The sequence below is a fragment of the Fundulus heteroclitus genome, chromosome 6 (genome assembly GCF_011125445.2).
Source record: "Fundulus heteroclitus isolate FHET01 chromosome 6, MU-UCD_Fhet_4.1, whole genome shotgun sequence".
Classification (NCBI taxonomy): Eukaryota; Metazoa; Chordata; class Actinopteri; order Cyprinodontiformes; family Fundulidae; genus Fundulus; species Fundulus heteroclitus.
Window position 1 is genome coordinate 31,464,256 of NC_046366.1, and position 24,909 is coordinate 31,489,164.

General features: G+C 39.9%; 1 protein-coding gene across 1 annotated transcript; it reads right to left on the reverse strand.

The window, feature by feature from the left end:
- Window positions 1-239: 239 nt before the first annotated feature.
- pip4p1a (phosphatidylinositol-4,5-bisphosphate 4-phosphatase 1a) lies at window positions 240-24,459 on the reverse strand. Its single transcript, XM_036138598.1, has 7 exons — window positions 24,161-24,459; window positions 22,063-22,256; window positions 17,360-17,466; window positions 14,079-14,184; window positions 11,268-11,320; window positions 7,316-7,406; window positions 240-2,378 (listed from the first exon to the last, which is right to left on the reverse strand). The coding sequence occupies exons 1-7, from the start codon at window positions 24,276-24,278 to the stop codon at window positions 2,235-2,237; spliced, it is 813 nt and encodes a 270-aa protein (XP_035994491.1). The 5' UTR covers window positions 24,279-24,459; the 3' UTR covers window positions 240-2,234.
- Window positions 24,460-24,909: the final 450 nt, after the last annotated feature.

Here is a 24,909-nt window from a genome sequence, read left to right on the forward strand (position 1 = left end):
CACGAGTTTTCCCACGCTTTTATTCGCTTTGTCCATACCTGCCCAGACCTGGAAAAGAGACGTATCATTTTTTGTTTATCTTGCACCAGGTGCGAGTTTATCGGGTTTTCCGTTCTAATGTAAAATCAGAGCATTAGTTCAGATCGGTCCGGACCGCTGGTCTATGAGAACTGTTTTAGTCGGCTACATGCTGGATCTCCAGAACAAAACAAAAAAATAAATTAGAGGCGTAACGTACATCATCGTCATCATCATCATGTCTTTATTTGAGTGTAAACGGACTCTGAAAAGAGCATCAATCAGCTTCTTGATTATTGGGTTTAACATGATTAATTTAGTTTGCAGTCATCGAGAATAAAAGAAGATCACTCCAGTGCAAAAAGGATCACTTTTACCTCATGTTGCCCTTATAAATAAATGCTCTGGAGACAGGTAGATTATTGTACTGGAAATAAATATAAAACAGGGGGAGGTTGTGAAAAAAAAAACCTCACTCCATGTCAGAATTCACCCATAATAAGAGGGTAAAAAAAAACAAAAAAAAAGTGTGGATTGTAAAAGTGATCCCATTTTGCAGTGTGCATTATAAATAAGATGACACCCCCGTATGAACCGTCTGAGCTCAGTTCAGTGCAGCAGGTTGACCCAGTCTTCGTCCTTTACGCCGTCTCAGTGTCTGCATGTCGACGTGGTTTTGGACACAGCCAAGGTGTCCGGAGGCTCGTTGGGTTAGTAAGAAACCGGCGCATTAAATACGTAACAGAAGAGGAGCTGCAAAAATAACTCTCTTAAAAACAAATAAACTTAACAATCACAGCAGCTAGTGTTAAACTCAGGAGAGGAACAGAAATCGTTTTTTTTGTTTTTGTTATTTTTTTCCTGTGTGTTCCGCGGACGTAAATTTACAAATTTACAAATCGAACAGAAAAAAAAAAAAAAAAAAGAATAAAATAAATCATACTGTACATAAACCATAAATGCGATCAGAACCAGCAAACGGAACGGGTGAGGGTGAACGTAGTAGTGTGTCGTAGTCGTCTTTATTTTACTGAATCACTCCGGCTGCGACCGCTCAGAGCTCAGCCTCCGTCTTCAAAAGCAAAGCGCTAAGTTCTCCTCATTTAACTTTCCCGACGGCAACCGGTAAAAGTCGCGGGAGAGGAAACACTCGGGCCTTTCAGGCCGGTCTGCGCTGAACGCAACGGTGCTGGAGCGCCAAAGTGAAGTTAGAAAACTCTCCGTATGAAACAGAGAGGGACCAGATTCGCTAAAGACAACGTGGCAGGAGATGTGAACGTCATTAGCTTTATATGATATACTAAATGTTTGACTATAAATACAAAAATAAAAACAAGATAACGTGTAATCAAGATAAATCTAGCAGCTTTGCTCTTATCAAACAAGAAACCTTTCAACTGGGTTTCTTCTTCCACTGCCGAGATACGGACAAAAGCGAGGATGAAATCTGCTTTTAGGTCCGTCTTTGAAGAGGGAGGCTGGGCCACAATCAGGCGACTCTGAAAAAAAGGAGCATCTCTCTCCTTTGTGGTGTGACGGCGCGATGCATTCACGAGGCGGCGTGTCTGCGTGCTGAATCCTTCTGCCACGCCTCCTCTTAAGGCTTTTCAACCTGATTCCGATCAAAGTCGGTCCCAAGGGGAATAATTTTTGACATGAACGCTAAAAGTTGTCGTCGGGCCTGTGTTCGTACGCCGCTAAAGTCGTAATCTTCCACAGACGTTTCGAACAGCTTCTTGATATTTTGATTGGCAAAAAAAAAAAAAAAAAGAAAAAAAAAAAGAGGCGTTAATAGCGTCGCCTGATGGTTTCTTTGCGGTCTGAACATCTTAAAGGCTGAACGGTTTTTACGTGAGAGTCTGGACAGACGGGGGGGAGCGGAGGAGCGCCACAGACTGACGCCGCAGGCATGAGGAGGAAAACGAGTGTTAAAATGTTAAAATGAACCCCACACCGGCCACGTGATTGGATTAGGACATCGTTACATCAGGCCGCAAGCCACCTGATAGTTACCGGGAGATACCGAGCAGCCGTAGCCTCCACCGCTCCGCTTCTGGAGACACGTCTGACTGGAGGGGGGGGGGGGGGGAGATGAGCAGGACTTCTTCACGGGGGGCAGATTAAATATAGATATTCTGTTTAGAAGCCATCTTTCGTCGTTCCTGTTGGGCCAGGATGGCGGCAGATGACGGCGAAGGGTGGGTGGGGGGGGGTCTCTATGTGAAGTTCTGGAGCGGCTGGCTGACCCTCATGCACACCCAGTAAAAGGCCCGGGCCAAGGTGACCAGGACCAGGAGCAGCATGACGGCCCAGGAGGCGTAGATCCCCGGGTAGATCTGAGCCTTCGCCCACGTTCCAGCCTGAAGCGAGACGGAACAAAGACAGAGGAGGATGGGGGGGGTCAGCACCTGTGAGCGGAACTGAGAGCGCGACGTCAGCGGCGACGTCAGCGGCTCAGGTCCTGCCGGCGAAAAGGCAACCAACCAAGCGGCAGGAGACCTAATCATGTTATTTTTTTCTGGAATGCCAAATCATGTCGCTCTAATCTTCACAGGATTCCAGTTAAGCATCTGCAAACATCCGCAGCTGATTAACACGTTAACGTTTTTTTCTCAGGGATTAGCTAATAAATGGCATTTCCTGGAAACCCCAGAAACATTATCAAACAGTCTTTAAATCAGGGGTGTCAAACATACGGCCGGATCCGGCCCGCTGAACAATTTAGACCGGCCTTGTGGCTAAATGCATTATCATTATAAAAAAAAAAAAAAAATCAGATTTGACTTTCACAAGTGGACAAGATAAAAGGAAGAGAATGATAAAACAATTATTGAAAAAAACATGTACTTTGTTTAATTGAAAATATGCAGTTCCTATATTGTCCACGAGGGGCGCTGTGTTTTAATTAGCAGATTAAGCTTCAGGTGTGGAAAAATTCAAATCATTTTTTAATTTTTATCAGTTTGATGTATTTTGTCATGCATGACAGTGTTTTTAAGTTCCAAAAAATGTGAATAAATGTTTTTCAACATTGTATAATCACTGTGATCAGTTCTTATGCATAATGCACAAGTAAATGTTTAACTGAGTAAAAGTATTATTGAAATTGCACATACTTTTCTTAAAAACGCTGAGGTTATTCATAATATATTGTGTAAAAGTGAAATTAACTTAATATAAAAATCAACAACAAGTCCACTTTTATTAGTTTTATATAATCTTACAATGAGTTAACTCGTGTGGCCCTCTTGAGATCAGATTAAGCTGAATGCGGCCCCTAAACCAAAATGAGTTTGACACCCCTGCTTTAAATCCAAGTGTCAAATGTTTTTTCCCTTTCTGTTCAACAATAGGTGTAAAACCTCCTTCTGTGACGTGAAATAAAACTCTGAATCAGATGAAACCCTTTACTGACTCGGAGCCAAAGTCTGGTATTCATACCCGGCGAACTTTCTGCCGCATCACAGCCACAAACTGCTCTGCTCTTCTTGGGACAGAAACACGAAGCGGTGCGTTGCCAAAATACTCACACAGCGTGTCTGTGTGAGTATTTTGGAGCAGCGTCCGTCCTCTGGGGGAACGCCTCTGCCTGCCGTCTGATTACAGAGCATCTTGTGGATTTAAACATCCACTGTAGCTTTGCTTTTGCATTTAGGGCCATTGTTCTGCTAGAAGGTGAAGCTTTGGGTCCTTTTCACATCTGGCGCCTTAAACAAGGTTATATTTCACTACTCCCTTGTATTTAGCGCCCTCTGTGCTGCCACCAACTCTGCAGAACTGCAGAAGCCCCCCCCCCCCAGATTAATGCTGCCTAGGGCTGGACGATATAGAAAAAAAACGCATAAAACAGAAATCATATTGATCGATATCGATAATTATCTACAAATTTTAAGTGCAGCCCTGGCCTTTTGATGCTGTAGCTTAATGATTTATTTTTAGTTACAGAAAACACACAAACACTGAATTCAAACTCTACTTTATGGCAAAACTGCAGGTTTTTAAAAAAAGAAAAAAAGAATGCGTGTTCTCTCAACTCTTTAAAGGGGCGGAGCTTATTGACAGAGCATTCCTGGGTCTGCGTTGTGATTGGTTGGAAGGATGTAATGACTGTAGTATTAACCTACATGATAGGCTAGAATGCAAAAGGGCGAAAAATTGTTTTATTTAACTTTTTTTTTTCTATCATCAATTTACGTCTATCAGTGGATATATATGGTTATTGAATCATCGTCCAGCCCTGATGCTTCCGCCCACGTGTTTCATGGTGGGGGACATAGTTCGGGTCTGATGTCTAGGATTCGTTTCTTGTCAAGTAGGCGAAAAAGTTCAGCTATGCTTCAACAAAGCAGCTCGACTCTTCCATAAAAAGGTGGCTGTATAATAAACCAATAGTTTTACCAACAGAGCTGTGGATCTCTGCAGCTCCTCCAGAGTCAGTTTCTCTTATTAACGGTCCTCTGTCGGTTTAGGCGGAGGGCCGGTTGCTTCCTGGTAGGTGTGGAGGCGTCCCAAACTCTTTTGTTCACAGCTTTAGATGTTATTTTATGACCAAACCCTGCTTTAAACGTCTCCACGGCTGGATTTACGGATTTAAGCGGAGATAAAATTACAAACGGGTTGATTCTTTCTAATGATTAGGCGCCGTTGGAGGCGGCCGGTTTCTATCTTTCTTCCACTTCCCAGTTACGCGCTACTTAGTGACTATCACTGAATATCCTAATAAGATACGTTGACGTTTGTGGATGTAACGGTGCAAAACGAGGAAAGGTCCCAGCGGGTATGAATACTTTTGCAGGGTGTTGCATTTCCGTCAAACCTAGACAGTTCTGTACTCTGGCAATCACTTTAAATGGGTTTGCACCAACGTTCTGAAGGGTTCTCTGCAGTTCTTTCTTTGGACGTTGGAGACTTTTTCCACTCGTTGAAAAGAGCTAAAAAAAATAAATAAAATCACTAACATCAGAGCTACAAAGATCTGAGACAACGTAACAATATGTAGCAGCTCTAAAAAGCTGTGAGCAGCAGAGGAAACGGGTCTGATCTGATCTAAGGAAATATTAGGAAACTAACGACCTGACACGAGGCACGGAGGAGGCCTCATCCTTGACCTTCTCCACCAAAGCTTTACAGGTGTCTGACAATTTTATCTGAGAAAGACGTGAGTTGTGCAGGTGTGCTGCCAGCAGCCTTTACTGAAAGGGTTCCTCCTTAACAGAGAGGAGTGGGCGACTTTCCAAGTGCCTGGTAACGAAACGTTTGACGAAGGTGGTAGGGCTGGGCGATATGGATTAAAAAATAAATCTCTGATTTTATCATACCAAATCCGATTAATCGATTTTTTTTTCCTCCTTTTTGTTTCATAAAAAAGAAATTAAAGAAATTATTTTAAAACCTTGCTTTTATGTCAAGCATTTCGTCAGGGAGTTGACCTGAATTCAAAGTGCAACTAAAAACAAGCTGTGAAACATGCTTGTAAAACAAGATGGCAGCCGTGCCATTATAAACAATGAAAATATAACAACACATTTGCTGCTAGTTGTATTACACATTGAGCTAAGAACAGGCTTCACTGCACTTGTGAACTTCAAACTAAGTAAAAAAAAAAAAGTAAATAAGTAAATGAAGTACCTCGTATTATGGTAAAAAAAAAAAGTTTCTACTTAACAATACTTTGACAATATATTTGCCTAAACATATATTCAGCATCACATGCTGTTCTCTTCATGGAAACCCAATGAGTGTATTGGCAAAATAAAATCCAGATTTTCCAAAAATGAAATCTTAAAGCATTGTAAATTCGAATTAATCGATTAAATCGATTTATCGCCCAGCCCTAGAAGCTGGCGAACGTGACAGAGAATCTGCTTTGATAAATATTCCCGTTTCACGTGAAAGGCTGAAAAGTTTTAAGGAAATAAATCGCTGTAAAGCAGCTGATTTGATAAATCCCGGTTTTGTGTGTTTTGGAAAACGGCCGCAGGATGATCTGAGTCATGAGCCGTTTCTGAGTGAAACCCCATCGTTACAGAACCGGGAATAAAACCTGGAGTTCCGCTTCTGGGTCACATATGAGCAGCAGTCACCGAGATAGAAACTTAAACAGTCTAAATGGGTCAGAAATCCCCATCCTCTGACCTCTGACCTCTGTATCAGGGGTTTTTCTCTGCCGTTATCTCAGTTATGGCCATCTCTCATCATGTGTCGCTGATAAGGCGTACAACATGCTAAAAGGTGTTAAACAGATTAATCTTCACTTCCCTGCGTAAAAAAAAAAATTTTTTTTAATTAAATCCAAAAAAAAAAAAAAAGCCTTTTGATCGGTTCCTTCCTTTAGGTGTGCGCTGTTAGAAATCTGATTTAGAGCGCTCGTTTAAAAAAAAAACGTGGCGTTTATCAGCTCTTGTATCACCCTCTGGTAATTAAAGCAGCCCTTTTCATAAAACTAGATTAAATGGCGAGACGTTTACTGGCTGGCTCTGCTTCTTCATGCAGCCCGGAAACGTCTCCGGCTCGGATTCACACATGCTGCGCTCATGCTGCGCCCTCTGCTGCTCAGGGAGGGTGTTGCAGCCGCTCCGTCTGAGCTATATAATACACTGGAGTGCTGATTTTGCCGAAAAACTGAAGTCACTGGCCGCCATCTTGCTACTCCCTACTCTCCCAGAATCTAATAGGATTTGGTTGCAACAACAAGCAGTTTTCTGGCTGTGTGAAAACGTTTCACAGGTAATTCTACAGTCAGTGGATGTACTAACACTATCAACTTCTAGGAAATTAGGTGCTGAAATATTTTACATGTTATTCATATTAAATATATATGTATATATAAGTATGTGTATATGTATATATGTATATATATGTATACACATATGTAAATATATGTTTTTGTATATTTTTATATATTTATAAATGTTAAACATATATATTTAAATTAATAAAATGCAAAATATTTCAGCACATGACTTTCTCAGTACTTGATATTTTAAGAACATAACATAAAAGTATATGGCATTTGACATTTTAAAAGTCTTAAGCCCCCCCTGAACATGAGAAAATCCTCGTTATTCGATGCTGTAGCGCACATATTCCCTAGTTACTGGGGGAAAATAGGGAGTACCAATATGGCGGCCGGTGGCTTCAAAGCGACTCGTTCAAACAGACGGTGATTAGCACTCCAGTGTATTATATAGCTCAGTGGTGAATGCACGCAAAAGATGGCCGCCTGTATCCCAACGAGGGAAAGTTTCCTAGGAGAGAAGGAGCCCGTCAGACGTTGCTTGGTGTGGGATCCGCTCACCATTAGTCCAGCAGTGGAGATGCTGAACAGCAAACAGAGTAGAAAGCACCACAAACTTCGCCTCTGGGGGTACCGCTGACCAATGGAGGACCTGCAGAGGAGGAGGAAACACTTTTTTTAATTTAGTTTTTTTTTTTTTTTTACCTCTCATAACTAGTTATGATGACCTCTCATAACTCACACCACCCAATATCCCCCAGCTTCAGGGTTAAACGCGAGGAATAGAAACGGCTATTTAAAAACAAAAAGATGGATATTGTTAATTTCTTTTGCTGTAATCTCGGTAAACAGGGATATAATCGCCTTCCTGGAGAAGAACGTCTACATCTGGACCTTCATAAAGTCCCCTAAACAAAGCTTTTTACAAACAACACGCCGACAGAGCTCTGCTGTGGTAAAATTGAATTAAAAAGGTTTCCAACTATCGATATATTCCTTTAACCCTGATTGCAGGAAAAAGGGATGCATCCTGATGCGGAGCTCCTTCTGCCCGTCGGTTTGAGCTGCTGAGGCATGGACCCTACAAATGAAAAACGAAGACCTTCGTCAGTCAGGTAGTAACATTCTCACACAGCTGCAGGCAGAGCGGCGCTTCACGACGGAGCCGTCATGGACTATTCCTTTTATTATTCCCGCTGCACATTTCCAATAGGTTTGCACTCACTCTGCTCGGCGGAAAGATCTTTTACAAAAATACAATGTCCACCTGCAAATTTACTGTATTGTTTTGACTATAAGGCGCTCTTAAAATCCTTAAATATTCTCAAACATTGATGTGGCGACTTATCTATGATTATTGTTGTGCTTACTGGCTGATTTTATGTGTTACAATGCGCTCAAAAATCTGTTAAATGTGTAAGTACGACTTTGGTTAGCAAGGAAACCGCTCTGCTCGATGGATATTAGGAGCATTACGGTAAAACTGTAATGCTCATTATTTCATAAAACCGTGTCACATGTGAAACTTTAGAAACAGACTTTTTGGGGGAGTATTAAAGAGGTAAAATTACTAATATGAGAAAAAAAGACCTAGGATAAAGTAAAAAAAAAAAAAAAAAAAAAAGTGGTAATGTTATGATAAAAACATCATATTATGAGAATTAAGAGGGAACATTTCCAGAATAGTCAATGTTTGCAGAATTATTTCACTCCTGGAGTAATAGGGACTGGTTAGATTATTTAAATAATTAGTATTCTTTACAAGAATAAATTCAGGAGAATGAAGCTAAAGGGATACAAAAATAAACTTGTAATATTACAAAAATAAAAATATTACGACTACAAAGTATGTTCTGAGATTAATGTCCCTCTGATACAGTTTAAGTGACTGAGTAACTGCAGATTTGCCACATTAAAGATGGCGGACACTCTGACGCATTCCGCAGCATAGGCAGAACCCGCCCAATGACGCGTCTACGTATATAATGTCTATGGTGTCACTACCTGATAGGACCCCTGAGCTGTCTACAAGACTGCCTGACTGTAACGTCTAAACTAGAAGTGCATTCATGTAAAGCAGCCTGCGCCCAGAGTACGCGCTAACAACAATAAACCAATTAAGTTAATTCAATATAAAAGTTACGTTTATTTTGGCCTTATGTTAGAAACAGGACAGTGTAGTCCAGCTACTCTGTCCTCCTGACAGAGACAAATAGAGAGCTGTGGACGTGAAGGGGCGCATTGCAAAAAGGGCAAGAAAGTTACATTTTCTTGAAAGGAGTAAATTTTGGCTTGATTTGAGCAGCTAAATAAGACTATTTGCCAAGGGAATGAGTATTTTTACCCCTAAAATAAGATAATTAGATATCCTGCACTTGCACTGCAAAAATAGACCCAGAAATAAGAATTGTTTTCTTGAAATGAAACTATTTTCCCTTGATTTGAGCAAGTAAATAGGACTATTTGCCAATGGAATAAGATTTTTGCACTTAAAATAGGAACAATTCATCTCTGTCATCTTATTTCAAGTGCAGTATATCTAATTATCTTGTTTTAGGGGTAAAAATACTCATCCCATTGGCAAAAAATCTTATATACCTGCTCAAATCAAGGGCAAATACATTAATTTCAAGAATATTTTACTTATTTTAGGTCTCTTTTTGCAGTGTGAAATAATGATGAGATGAATTGTTACAGTCTTACCTGCAATAATCAAGGAAAAACACACTCCTTTCAAGAAACTTTTGCTTGCTTTTAGTTCCCTTTTTGCAGTGCGGAGTGATGTTAGACACTTGAGAAGAAAATTTAACGCGCTTTATAATCCGGTGTGCCTTATGGTCCAAAAAATACGTGCAGAGGCCAAACCTTCTGCCTCGAGCAATACTCATTTTCCTCATCTGTGACAGCGGAGATGTGCTTTTCTTCATATTCAGATAATTTACTGGACTTGCACTCAACCAATCACTCCAGCAGCATCATCTTCATCCATAATGCAGACATAACTCATCACCAGATATCACTTTCATCTCTTCCTCTATATTCCATTTCTCGGAGGTCCCTCGAGCTTTTTCTGGCGTACACATTGGAAATCCGATGGATTTAGCCAAATTCTTACAGCCTGGACACAGGAATTGACTTTTGCTCTCCTCCTAGGTGTGTTTTCTTTTTCAAGCTGTTGTAGATCTAAAAGTTTGCAGCTTCGTTTCAATTATTTAACTTCTATATTTTTCCTACAGCTAGCAGGGAGCGACCAACAACTTATGCCCGACTTTGTGCTGAAATGACCATTCTGTATTTGTTATAACGCTGTAAGATGTTTTAATTCTATTACAGTTTAGTGTCATTCAGCCAGTCGGTCATAAAAATCTTTACATACTGCATGTTTAGCTGCTAATTTATTTTTATTTTTTAACATTTACAGATATCAGTTTCAGACAAGCTAATTCAAAAGAAATGTCACTCTTTAGTGGGGCTGGAGGATTGAGTGATCCAATGGTTTCTTTAAAAATCAAGATGAATAAATAAATAAAGTGTCTTAAAATAATGTGTTTCTCAGTTTTTGTAATCTGGAGAGATTATTGAGAGGCAGTGAAACAGCAGAGTTGCAGTAAATCGGGGATGTATTGATGAGTTTGTACAGTAAGGCCAAATTTATTTATTTCCTTGGCAGATTTGGGTTCAAAGTGATGTTTCTAATTTTACGTTTCTTCTGTTTGGATGTAAACTCAAGGCTTTGGACCGGCTCAGCTAGAGTTCTGACCCGAGAATCTGTTTAAGAAACTAGAGATGAGGGTGATGGCAAGGAGGCCCTCCAACTTCAAAGACCAATGATCAAAATAACAGCAGAAACATGCAAGAACCTGGTCAGCGATTATAAGAACAGGTCGACTGCTGTAATAACGAATTACTAATTATTACTATCGTTATTAAATTGTTGAGAAGGTTTAAAATTACACCAATGTATTTTTTTTATTAAGCTGTAAATAAAAGTCAATAAACTACTTTTTTTTTTAAATTTCTACTTCTTTTACATTGTTTTGCCGTCTTCTGGAAGATGCTGCTCTCCTTTCCTGTCAGAAACAAACTTACTGGATGAAAGAAAATAATTTTAAGTCTAAACCTGCCACGGGGTGTGAATACTTTTGGGCCAAACAACTGCACATTTACAAGCTAAAATTAACTGACAAATGGCTCAAAGGAACTTCTAAAAGCCGTTTTTTATGGCAAATCTTAAACAATAAACACTTTACAACAGATATCTCTGCAGAGGTCAGACTTCAACACAGAGTTTTTATATCTGGACGGACGAACAGATATCTGGTCAGATGGATGGAGCTCAGTTTATGTTTACACCTTCTAAAAAAAATTGTTATTGAAAGTTTTGCTCTTTTCCATTAGACTTGTTTCTCTGCGAGTGAGAGCTTCAGCTAAAAGCCAAAAGACTGTTAAAAATAAAAAATAATCCAAAGCCGGCCGGTGTAGAAGACGGGAAGGTTGGGTTAAGGCTACTTACACTTTCCTGCAGTGCGGGCACCTGGCCAGCGTCCGGTCCGTGAACTCTGTCCACTGAAATCACAAAACGTAAAAAGATACGAGCGTCAAATGGAGCCGAAAAAGCAAGCAGCACGTTTGCCAACATTTCAGCTACGGTGATAAAAACTTGTCAAGTGTGCCTGTTGTGTTGACTGGAAATCCCTTTTTTAACTTCCTCCTGACAGACACTGATCATTTCTTTTTGCTTCAGCCAAACTCCTCTCAAACAAATGAGGGAAAAAAAGATGAATTTATACTACTACTACTATATATATATATATATATATATATATATATATATATATATATATATATATATATATATATATATATATCTATATATATATATATATATATATATATATATATATATATATATATATATATATATATATATATATATATGTTTTAAAACCTCCCTTAGCATCACAGAGTATTTTAGACATTTCTCCCTTCTTCTCTTTCTTACAACTAAATCCTATTTCCATAACATCTTTACTCGTCTTACATATTGTTAAAAAAAAAGAAAACAGCAAAGAAAAATGTTTCCCTACAACACGAAATGACCTGTAATACATCAGCAGTGTGCTGGTACGGTTATTGATCTGCAGCAATAGCTCGACGTGGTCCTGGCTCAGAGGAAGGATGTCCCGTCTTTTTTTAATAATTCACTCCCGCCAGCACGTTTCGCAGCAAATATCTCGGCGACCTACAGAAATTTCCTCCCAGCGTGCTTCAGTTGGAGAGAAGGAAGGCAGCCGAGGATCAAAAAAAAAAAAGGACAGACGTGCTTTTATTATCTGCAGAGCCGTGAAACTGCTCTTCGCAGCATTATTACTGGAGCTTTGCAGAAAATATGGTTTTATTAATAAGGATTTTCTGGGGACTTTGTCAAGCAAACAGAGTCAGGGACCTAAAACTGCTCTGTATGATGGCGTTGTAATTTACAACTTCAATTGCTTTTAAGCAAAAATCTCAGTATTTTGTCAAACCATGTCACTTTGACTTCTGTGTATTTTCTAAATGTACGTCGTAATGTTTCCCCATTTCATCCAGAACCTTTGGCTATGTGCCTGTTTCTACTCGTAGCTTTCCTTTCCCAATGCAGTGTCCTTGTTCTGAAATGCAGCTGGTTCTCTATTGTTTTGAATGACAGCTCTGTAGCAGGGTCCCCATTTTTCTTAAAGTCCTGCTGGCGGGAAGGATTTTTGTCTGATCAAACACCGAGGCACCCTACACACCGGAGAGTGACTGCATCCGGCGTTCTTTGGCATCGTGGACATTGTGCTTCAGCTGGGGGCATCTACCGCGGCGAGGCTCTATTTAAAAGTCGGTGTTTTACTGACACTTCCATTATAATAGCCCATAATTACTTCAAACAGTCCTCTGCGACGTTAATAGGAACAATCCACAAATTCACTGCAGTTAGAGCGTTGCTGAGATGAGGCTCCTGATGAGCTGGGCTCCCAGCTGTGGAGAAGTGCACACACACCTCCAAATTGCACAGAGGCTGGTTGACTAAAGGAGGTTGTGCCTCTTTCAGGCTGCATTTTAAATACTAAATGGAGAAACCAAAGAGAAGACAGGGGTTTGTGTGTCTATGAGAGCAGTAGAGAAGAAAAATACGTTCAGTGCTAACAAAGCAGTAGGATGTGAAAGCTTGTGGATACCGACTGTGGTCTAGGGCTGGGCGATAAATCGATTTAATCGATTAATTCGAATTTACAATTCTTTAAGATTTCATTTTTGGAAAATCTGAATTTTATTTTGCCAATACACTCATTGGGTTTCCATGAAGAGAACAGCATGTGATGCTGAATATATGTTTAGGCAAATGTATTGTCAAAATATTGTTAAGTAGAAACTTTTTTTTTTACCATAATACGAGGTACTTCATTTACTTATTTACTTTTTTTTTTTTTTTTACTTAGTTTGAAGTTCACAAGTGCAGTGAAGCCTGTTCTTAGCTCAATGTGTAATACCACTAGCAGCAAATGTTTTGTTATATTTTCATTGTTTATAATGGCACGGCTGCCATCTTGTTTTACAAGCATGTTTCACAGCTTGTTTTTAGTTGCACTTTGAATTCAGGTCAACTCCCTGACGAAATGCTTGACATAAAAAGCAAGGTTTTAAAATAATTTCTTTAATTTCTTTTTATGAAACAAAAAGGAGGGGAAAAAAAATAGATTAATCGGATTTGGTATGATAAACGCGGAGATTTATTTTTTAATCCATATCGCCCAGCCCTACTGTGGTCTTAACCCAGTCTGGAGGCAGCCTACCTGTGCAGCCCCTCATGGTGGTGATTCCATTTTTCAAATTAAAGATTTAGAAACAAATTTCACCAGGAGGCCAGACATGAACACAGGATATACAGAAATTTTAGAGTATATTTTGCTGAGAAATGTCTGAAGTATGAAAGAGTCAGAAAATGCTTCCTTGTCTGACAACTGTAGTGGAGATTCAATACTTTTAACGACAGGGATGGGTTTCTGGTGGTTATTTAGGAGAGAGAGCGATATATGTGATTCTGAGTTAGCAGAATCACAAAAAGCTGGCTGACAGGAAACCACTAGGAAACTCAACTGTCCAGAACCGTTCCGATGCAAAACCTATAAGACTTTAGATGTTTGAGGTTTTTTTATAATAAGATGATGTGATCTCATTTCAGCTCAGTTTTAGTTGTCTAATTTTAAACATAAGTCACCCAGTTTCCCCAAATTCTGACCTGTCCGCTAATCTAAGCTGTATGGAGCCCAAAATGTGTTCTTAAGCAGAAAGCTGATACCAAGAAGGTGTTGCTGCAGTGTCCACAGGAGACCCGGGCTCCGGCAGGCTGAGGGTCGGGACTGGCCGGACCGGGATGAACTGGACCCAGATTTATTATCCTCTTACTGAAAGGAGACAGGCAGACACACAAAGTCAGCATTCCCACCGCCAGCCAACAATCAGTCATGGTAATATTCAGCGCAAACTGCGTCGTCATAAAGCCTGATGTTTGGAGCTGCTGTCTCAAGGGCAGGCGGCCGCTCTGCTTTATGAAATCCATCAGCAGCTGGTCCCCCTCATTACCACACCAAAAAAAAAAAAAAAATCAGCTTCGTCTGACACAGGCAGCAGCTCAGAATCGCTGATCAGACATGGGAGCTGAGACGCGTCCCGTTGAGTGGCGCTGGAGGTAAAGCGTGTTTAAAGAGGGAAGGTTGCGTGCGCATGACGCAGGCAGAGAATGCGTAAAAACATACAAAAAAAAAAACGACCTCCAGAGTTTACTGAGCGATTATATTCCTTCCAAAGGCTGATGCAAGAGAAAAGAAGACCGTTACATAAACAATTATTTCAACTAAAGTTTAGAATATCTGACAATCGTCAAGAGCAATGCTCAGACATGTCTAATGGGGCTGAACTATTAGTCGCGTTTGCAATATAATCGCAATTTTCCACATGGAAGGGAAGAGAGTTGCAGCAGTGAGATAATGTGACTTTATTATTTGTTTTGGAGCTTATATAATCAGACTTTTTTGTTTTTTTACCAGAAATATTTCATTAAGTACCGGTCAAGCTGTTTAGTACATAGATTTGTTTGTTGGTTGCGATTTATGGTCAACATGGATTGATGTCCAACTCAATCAAAATATAATATAATAATATTCTGATTAATAAAAACTTTTCAAATTCTTGTTTTAAATAGTCCTTGTTTTTATCTACAGGCCATTTTTGTTGCTTGCATAGAAAAATCTAAATTAAATTGCAACTATAGTTAAAGTAAATCCAAAATATGTCTTTTGCCCAAATCGTACAGCCCCTATTATCTATATTTATTTGAGCAGAGCTTACACCTTTAAGACGAGCTAGCGTTTATAAATTCCTTATATTATATGTTTCTATTTTCACATATTTTTTCTTTTAAAAGTTAAACTTAGATTTATTTTAAATGCACCGATCAGGCCCGTTCCCCGGCTGATGGAGACAGGTTTGGGTCAAACCTGCTTACCTGAGTTTTCTTTCTCAGGACTTTAACTCATAGGAAATAATCTGTGTAAAGCCTCATTATAATTCAGTGATTAAAAGCAAAACACGTCGATTGCAGTTTAGAAAAAAAAAAAAGTGCCGTTCTGGCGCTTCCCTGATTTTGAATTCAACAAATAAAGATTATCTCCACTGATGCGTCCAAGCGTGTGGCCTCAACCTCTACTTGGTTATTAATAAACTCTAAACAAAGTACATGCTGTCTGCTGATGCGTTTAAAGACTGAAGCAAGTGGGAGTTTTGAGTCTTGATGCATTTAATGAACTGGGGGGAAAAAATCTGAATAACAAATCAATATTTGACTTGCTAATGGAGGGAAAATGATCAGACTTCCATCAGCAGTCGTCTGATTTGTACATCTCTAAAACTCTGTGTTGCCCTGATCTCGAATATTTAAGAGCCTCCGAGATCCAGTCAAATATTACAATAAAGTCGACGCACAGCTGCAGTCTTCAACGTTCCTGCTGACGACGTTTTCATGCAAAGCAGTTTATTAAAATAGTTTTAATAGGTCAAAAACAAGTGTTATTGTCAAGGAAACGCAATCAAACTTAGAAATATAGAAGATGTTAATAAAAAAAATAAGGCTTTCTTTTTTTTTTTTTTTAAAACACCAAAATGCGGATGTTCAACCTTCTGTTAAACACTTTGAGTGAGTGCAGATTTAGTCAGCGATCCCAAAGCTCATCGTTTCAAAATGCCTGAAAATTAACAGTGTAGCAGGATTACGTTCCATAGTTTGTGTGAAAACGATGTCAGGCAATGTCTAAATGGTATTTTTGGGTTCAAAGTGTGGTCAACCCTGAGTTTGAATAACTATATTTATGTATATTTGTGTCAATTTCATGACATAATTATATCGCAAGAAAGAAAATTGCCAAAAAAACATCTTCATTATATAAGGAAATATGGTCAGGGATGTCCTACAAGCTAAATTCCTCCTCTCTTCCAGCAAAATGTGCCTTATATTTTTGCAAAAAATTATCTAACCAAACAAATTGTAATCAAAGGGAGCCATTTTATAATTGTATTTTTTTTTAAATCTCTGATCACTTCTTCATCTGCTGCTTTTGGGTCTAAAGAGGACAACTCTAACAAAAATGTATGCAAATTCCTTCCATCTTCATAAAAGGATATCAACACTTCTAAGTATTAGGGCTGGACGATAATTCAATAACGATATATATCAATCGATGATAAAAAATAAGGCTCAATAAAAAGTTCAATAGAATAACATTTTCCTTCCTTATACATTCTAGCACTATAGGTTAATATTACAGTCATTACATCCTCCCAACCAATCACAACGCAGACCCAGGAATGCTCTGTCACCAAGCCCCGCCCCCTTCAAAGAGTTCCGAGAGCACATTTAAAAACTTGGTAGTTTTGGTAAAAAGTTGGTTGAATAAAGGGTTGAGTTTGAATTCAGTGTTTGTGTGTTCTGTATGCAAAATTAGGTCGCCAAGCAACAGCATAAAATATATGTTTAGAATTTGTTGATAATTATCAATATAATTTCTATTTTAAATAGATATTTTTTCCCCCTATATCGTCCAGCCCTACTAACTATTATCTTGTCTACTGTTTTGCTAAACAGGGAAGAGACACATTTAAATAAAATATTTTTCTAAATAAGGAGTGAATAATTCCCTACTTATTGGTAGTCCCTAAATAATAAAGTTAAAATTTGGTGATAGTCATTAGTCCCATTTTTTGGTCTTAACTAAAACGAACCCCGTGTGTTAAAAAATAATTTTGCCGCAGTATCAAAAATGCTAAAGTAGTTTTCTTCGTGTCGGTAGTGAGCTTGAATTTTTTTGTGAATCTTAAATGACGACCCGACTTGCAAGCACAAGTAAGAACCCAGGTGTTGCTCGCTGAAGCGGCTCGCGTTAACCTGGCTGGCAGCGCAGCATTAGTTAAAGCGCCGTGATTCCTCCGCGTTACCTTTCCCCTTCAGCAGGACGGTTTATTACGGCGGTTTCTGCAGGGGCCGTGCATTCACACAGTCAATCACAGACAAAACACGGCGTTCCTCACCAATACGGCCGGGGACAGGCGATCCTCTGAGAGGTGACTTTGCAGATGAGAAGACAGTTGCAAGGGCAGCGGACGTACTTCTTTCCTGCCGGGGCATTCTTAATGGGCTGCAGAGGGAGACGGAAAAACGCTCAGGAGATCAGGAAGCAGCAGAGGAGGAGATAACGAGCCAATTATACGTGATGGACAAGGATGAATGCAGAGTACAGGGAGGGGAAACCGTTTCCTACCAGAAAATCTACACAAAATGCAGGTTAAAGTGGTGATTTATACCTGCTAGGAGTCCAAAACACTCGATTATGCAGCTGGTAGAATGGTATGAGAACGCCAAAGATTTCACATTTAATCCTCAAAGCCTGAAATATTTCCTATTCAAAGAAGAATTACAGTAAACATGAACTGAGGCACCATTAAAAGCAAACAAGCCCTCTAACCCTAACCACGTTTAGATTTTATTTATTAAAGTGACATTTAAAGCAGCACCATGTACGTAACTTTTTATATTCCAGCCCATATTGTTTCCATCAGTGCTTTGACAAGGTGATGTTTTGCCAATTTGATTTTAAAAATACAATATATTGTGCAACTTTAATCTGGGGACTACACTTCAAAAAGGACCTGAAAGTAAGATTTTCTTAAAAAATGAGTGGATTTGCCCTTGATTTTAGCAGGTAATTAAGATTATCTGCCAATCGAATAAGATTTTTGCACTTTATAACCATTTCAACCAAAGGTGAGCTAAGGTGATGAAATATGATGATGCTGAAACACAAACCAACACAATGGCTTGTTTTAATGTGATCCTTTAACAATCCAATAGTTGAATCATTAAAGGATCAGAACTCCTTCTAATCCTTTCCTGGATAAAAAAGCCACTTGCAGACTCCGTCAGCACAATAACCACTGTACTATAATATAAATCGTTTATATCAAGATGATCTATGTTGGGTTGTAATTATACTTCTATGTATTCCAGCAGGTTATTTTTCAGCCGTTTCTAATATATGCACATATGTACGTGTAGGTACGTAGTACGTATGTATGTAGGCATATATATATATATATATATATATATATATATATATATATATATATATATATATATATATATATATATATATATATATATATATATATATATATATATATACCACTATGAATGTAAATAAGACATCATATGCCCATTCCTATTTTTTGTTGTTGTATTTTTTAGTATTCTTTTTGATCCATTGTATATATGAAGATTCATTGTATATAACTGAATGCACCTTCCCTACTCTACACCTTCTTGTATGAGCCGATGTGACGAGTGAATTTCTCCACTGTGAGATCAATAAAGACTATCTTATCTTATCTTATATATCTACAGCAGTTTGTTACAAAACGTGCCTGTGAGACATTTGGGGTGAAGCTTTGATTCAGAGACGCCTTTTTATGACGAATTTATGAAGAAAAAAAAAACATATCGAGATAAAAATCATATGTCGGCATTCAGCCTAAGAATAGCCCTTCTTCAACTGGAAATCCTTTCGACGCAACAAGCACACCAACATGGAAGGCTGTGTGTCTCGAGTCACTGCAGCTTCAAACATGGCTGCCGCAACAAACAGTGGATGCCACCCGCGCCGCCTAGTGGGAAAACATCAACAACCTGCGCTCGGCGGCAACGGAAGAAGGCCATATGTGCCTAATAGATCCCGAACAACGGTGCTAATAAACAGAAAATGTCTCATTTATCCTAAACAAACAACCAGCTGCTTACACTCGTGTACGACATGTCAGTCTCTCCTGGAACGCTTTCACAGCACTTGTTTGCATAAAACGGCCCAATTAGTCCTAAATGGCAGCGTGGTTGATAAAAAAAAAAAAAAAATGGAGCCTAACGGTGCATGTCAAACACAACCTCTACGTAACGTTTTTGTGTACATCTACATATGCCGGCTCCATCTGCAAAGTTGTTAACGTCGGTACGGTTTCTTCTTTCATCTGCACAGCGACGTGCACCGCGAGCAGGGGGGGGGGGGGGGGGGGGGGGTCCTGTCACAACTCTGCAGTCTCTCGATGGGGCAACAGTTTAAAAAGGACTTCAGAGCGTCACGTTAAATAATTGAATGGTTGCGTGATTGCTACACGAGCGTAATGAGGGCCGTTGTACGTGCAGGCGTTTTCAAACATCTTGCTTCTGTCTGTTTGCGTCCTTGTCTCTGCTTTGTGGCGACCCTTCACTTCAAATTATGCACAAATCAGCTCTGATTACTAATTGAATTATTTCATATTGTTTTGTGCGCGCTGAATATTTTCATTATGACTGCGCCGACAATATGCCACTTGGAAGAGGACCTAATTACGAGCTGAAATGAAACGGCACTCCTCCAACCAAATCATTCAGATCATTAATTTCCCACAGTTGTGGGAGAATAAACAACAACAACAACAAAAATCCCACCTGTTATTTATGAGGCTGTCCCACATTTGTAGTTTTAAGTTTAACACTTAAACAAACGGCCTCAGAATTCAGTGTAGTAACTCTCCTGTTGATGCTCCAGGGACACGAGGTGACAAGAACTTTCAAAACTTTACAGACGTACCTGCATGGGCACGTATGTCGAATCGTCCCATATGAAAACTCTAAAACCTACAGCGGAAAAAATTAAGCTGCTCAGTTGAAAACTGTGGCTAAACAGAGGATAAAGGATATTAGCTACGGACAAAGGTAGTCGGAATAAAGGGCCGATCAGAAAATAAAAAAGCGTCCACGTAAACCAGCAAATTGGAATGTCGTGATCCGAATGGGAGGGATGGTTTATGCTGATTAATACTCCGATCAACGTTCATGTAAACGCTTGTCAGGATGAAGTTATTCTGAATGTGGCAAACTGACCCGATGCACAGTGCGCATGACGTATTTCCGCGTTGGTGAGTGCCGGAAATATGTTGGGAAGCAAAACTGTAGGAGCTCCCGATGCAACATGTGTAAAACATTAATCGAGCTCAAAGTTATTATTTACTCTGTAACGTTTTAACCGTAATTGGACGCTGGTGTAAGGCCAGCCTGGACGCTCCAGAAGGCAAACAAACTCGTAAAATACTGTTTTGTTTACTTGTCTACTTTCTTGTTGTTCAGCAAAGACGGAAGTTCTTCTTCTGTGTGTGTGTGTGTGTGTGTGTGTGTGTTTTTTTTTTTTTTTTTTTAGGGAAATCTGATAATTGTGCATGTAAGATTGGTTGTACTCTGAATAAAGCCAGGTGCACATAAACGCACATTATGATCCGATTTAATTGATTGAACGGCACAATCCGATTACTTTTTGGTTTTTAATCGAGTACATTTAAATCCGACCGCAAAGTTTTGTGCATGTAAACATAGCTGTTGTTACACGGGTAACAGATGCCTCCAGAGCTTGTCTCCAGAGAGGCAGAGATGGATACACTGTGTTGTCAGGCTTAGGGTTAAATCTAGACACGCACTAAAAAAATAAATAAATAAAATTAGTGTGAGAAAAGAATCAGCCAAGTAAGATATAAGTAATATATTTACTGTAAAATCAACCTAAATCATTCCCATTTGTCACCTGGGATGGAAGTAGGACCATTGGGTGAATGGCGGGTCTCCCTGAAAGGCGTCGTGTCTGTGTTGATCCGATTGTAACCACTAGGTGTCAGTATTACTTATTGTTCCTTTAACCTGGCCTTAAAACATAAAACTCTAATGCTGACTGAAACATTCATGGCAAATATTTCTACAGAGGGAAGGCTTTAAATATGCAATCTGCAAGGAAGGAAGGACACAACGAAAGAGGGGAGGAGGTAAAATAAGGAAGGAAGGTAGGAGAGACAGAACGAAGGTGGACACAAGGAAGGAGAGGTGGGAAGCAAAGAAGGAAGGAAGGACAGAGGTAAGGAAAGAAGGACGGACACCAAGGAAGGAAGCTAAGGAAGAACATACATTTCCCTGAATTTCCTCATTGTGGGACAATAAAGGTATTTCTATTCTATTCTATTGTAATGAAGGAAGAAGGAAAGGGCACAAGGAATGCAGGATACAAGGAAGAAATGCCAACTTTGAGACAGTGAAACAGAGAATAAATGCTAGAAATACCAATTCTTTTTCATACTCATTTTCTTTTTCTAAAAATCTAATTCAGCACTTTTCTACTGTGTAGGAAACCTTTGAAATCAGTTCAAATTAGTTGAACAAGAGCAACACCATAAGCAGGGTGTGGAAAACTCTGCTGAAATATCTTATAAGAGGACTAACCAGGTTGGGCAAGGCTGGCGGGAATGGAGGGAGGGATAGAAAGAGGGGTAGATGGATGAATGCAGCCTTTAAAGAATAAAAAAGCGGAAAAAGTGTGGAAATTCAAATATTTTTCCACACTCTTGTTTTCGCCCCTACACTGCTCGACTTGGAATATTAATATATTTTTTCACGACTGTTCAGGAACTGTGCAGAAATTTTAGTAAAATGTGAAAGGACAGAAAATAAAACTATGATAAGGTGGTGTAAATAAGTCTTTTTGAACAACTGGAGTTGAATAGCAGGCGGTGGATCTGATTTACAAGCATTGGAAGCGAGTGCGAGCATTCCTCTAAATCTGTGGTAAAGTGAGATTTTTTTAAAAAAAAATGTGTTGACAGACCTAAAAGTGGCTGCTTCTGTTTTGCGCCTCATTTAGCCGCGCACCTTCCCTGCACCAACTCACCGTCGCTTCGTTGCAAACCCCACACTTGACCACGTGCTGGTGGATCTTGCCCTCCACAGAGATGAGGCTCTGACACACCCTGCAGCTGATAACCGGGGCATTCCCACTCTCCGGGGAGGTGAGCGGGGAGTAGGGCGGGGGGTCCTCCCCTAGGAGCACCGAGGGCTGACTGGCACTGGGGAAAGGAGGGAAGCCTGAACACGGAGGACAGAATAAGGGATATAAAAGTGTTAACGGCCGTGTGACCAGTGTTGTATAGTAATCAAGTAAAAATACTTCACTACTGTACTTAAGTATATTTTGGAGTACTTTATACTTTTCTCGAGTATAACATTTTTTGATAACTTTTACTTTTACTTCACTATATTTCTGATCTTAATTGCATACTTTTACTCCAATACATTTTCAATGTTTTGGTTTAGTTACTCGTTGGTTTAGAGACTCACGCACGCAAGTGTTTTGACCCCACCTACTGATTGACTGCAACAAAGTCGGGCCTTGCCTTGGCTTGTTCATCACCACCAACAGGATAAGAAGCTGGTTCAGTGGTAAAGCAGGTTAAATTAACCTTGTGGTATAGGTAAAGCATCTAATAGCAGAGAGTCCTAATTTTCTTAACTAAATGATAACCTGCAGCTGTATCTATTAGCAGGTTTACCACTTCCTGTAGGTTGACTAGACCAGGTTTATTACTTAACCATGTTCTTAGTATACACCCCCTGGTCTAAATTTTGCCTGCACTTGATTGTGTACAATTTTAAAGTGCATAGCACCGACCTTACTTGAACAAGGAAAACTGAAAGCTTACAAAAAGGTTGTATTTTCTGTCTAAACTTGGTCTAAATTTCTCCTGCACTTGGCTGTTTACATTATTTCAAGTGAATTTGACTTTTAAAGTTTACCAAAATCTAAAAAATGTCATTCAAACTGCATTTGCTTTGTTTTACCTTTTTACTTATACTTTTTATTACATTACTTGAGTACATCTCTTTTTATAGTAATTTTCAATACTTAAGTACAAGACATTTCAGATGTTACTTTAAGACTTTAAGACTCAAGTAACATTTCAGTCAGTGACTTGGACTTTTACCAAAGTCATATTTTATAGAGGTACCTATACTTTTACTTGACTCCGAGATTTCAGTACTTTACAACACTGCGTGTGACAAACGCCTGATTGTCGGAAGTCACAGTCGTGCTGTGGATGGAAAAAAGGAAAAAAAAACAAAACAAAAAAAAAAGGCTCAATTCTCATGACAATTAACCCATTGGCGCAAACAAGATAATGAGATTAGGTCTGGGGTTCAGCAGAAAGGAGCTTTAGTTGGGGGGAAAAAACACTCCAGGAATGCAGAACTGGGCCGATTTGAACACGAGTCTGGGGTATTTACAGACGCTAAACCTCAGTGTGTGAGACAGCTTAACCTTAAACCACAGAAAACATGCACAGCTGTCCACTATTCTTTTTTAAATTTATTTATTATTATTTTATTTAGGCAAAGCTGAGAGAACCATTAGAAGAAACCTCTATTTTGTATTCCCAAAGCTTTTGGTGGGAGCTGTGACTGGTCGCAGCATCACCTCCGCAGCCTCCGTAGTCACTTCCTCCTGTCCATCAAATCAGGTGTTTCTGGGATGCTAGCCAAGCCGCGGGCTATATTTTCCCGTTTTTGTCGCCCGGTGAACACATTTTGGCAAGAACACACCGTTCAGGTTCCCCAACCTCCCCAAAAAATAAATGTTCTGATAGTGTCATCGTTGCTTGCTAACCGTAAACCTGAGCAAACGGTTCACCGGGTGCTAGGAGGAGCTAGCTAGCATCGTTTAGGCTAATAATACAGCGGCTACGTGGTTAGCATGTCGGCATGTAAATATTATAAAACCACACAGTGTATCGCAGAGACTACGTTCACTAAATGTTATTATGCAAGCATAAACAATATTTTGCACATGCAATGGGAGGAGGAAAAAAAACTCCCGTTTAGTCCCTGTCCAGGCGGGGGGGCTAGCGGGCTAGCCCCAATCAGTGCAGGTAAGCTAGGCTAACAGAGGCTGGAGTCGGGACGGAGGATGGAGATGGATCACCCTGCATACTCACTCTCGGGTTTGTTGGGCACGCTGTAGGACCCAGCGCCGGGAGACACCCCGCCGTTACCGCTGCCGAGAGCACCATCCCCCAGATCGGAGAGTAACGGGGACCTCTCGCCGTCCGCCATGCCGAGAGCGAGGCGCAGGTACGGGGGGGAAAGAGAGATAGAGAGAGAGAGAGAGCGGGAGGGAGGGAGAGACGCTGCAGACCGACTCGGTGTTGTATTGTTGTCTCGGAAATGAAGGAGTCACATGATCCCCAGCCAGCCTGCCAGCACCGGTGCCGCTGCAGCAACGGTGCCCGGGGGTGTGGCGCTGCTCTCCCGGGGGGGACACAGAGAGAGAGAGATGCGCCCTGGTAACATGAGGGATATTTACCCATCACTGTTATTGTAAATCCTGAGGATGCCCACTGTTACTGTAACCAGTGGAAAGACAGACAAGCCCCTGTGTGCTGTTTTAGGGTCTGTAATGAGATATATTAGGTATTTGTTAAATAAAAAGATTTCTTATAATTATTTATAGAGCTGTAAGGGCCAATTCCCACAGGACCATATCCCATCCAGTGATGCCACCATGGGGGCAACAGGCATCCCTACCACACATGGGTCTTTACTGGATGAAGACCTTCTGCACACAGTAGTATATATATATATATATATATATATATATATATATATATATATATATATATATATATATATATATATATGCAACATATATTTATTTAGTCCACTGTGGCGCACCTGTACCCATCCT

What these genes read in the sequence shown, in the direction of transcription:
- pip4p1a (XM_036138598.1), bottom strand. Translation starts at nt 24,278, where the DNA reads ATGGCGGACGGCGAGAGGTCCCCGTTACTCTCCGATCTGGGGGATGGT. An exon ending in CGTGCCCAACAAACCCGAGA is followed by an intron (nt 22,257 to 24,160) that starts GTGAGTATGCAG and finishes CTCCGTGTTCAG; the next exon opens with GCTTCCCTCCTTTCCCCAGT. An exon ending in GGGTTTGCAACGAAGCGACG is followed by an intron (nt 17,467 to 22,062) that starts GTGAGTTGGTGC and finishes CTCCCTCTGCAG; the next exon opens with CCCATTAAGAATGCCCCGGC.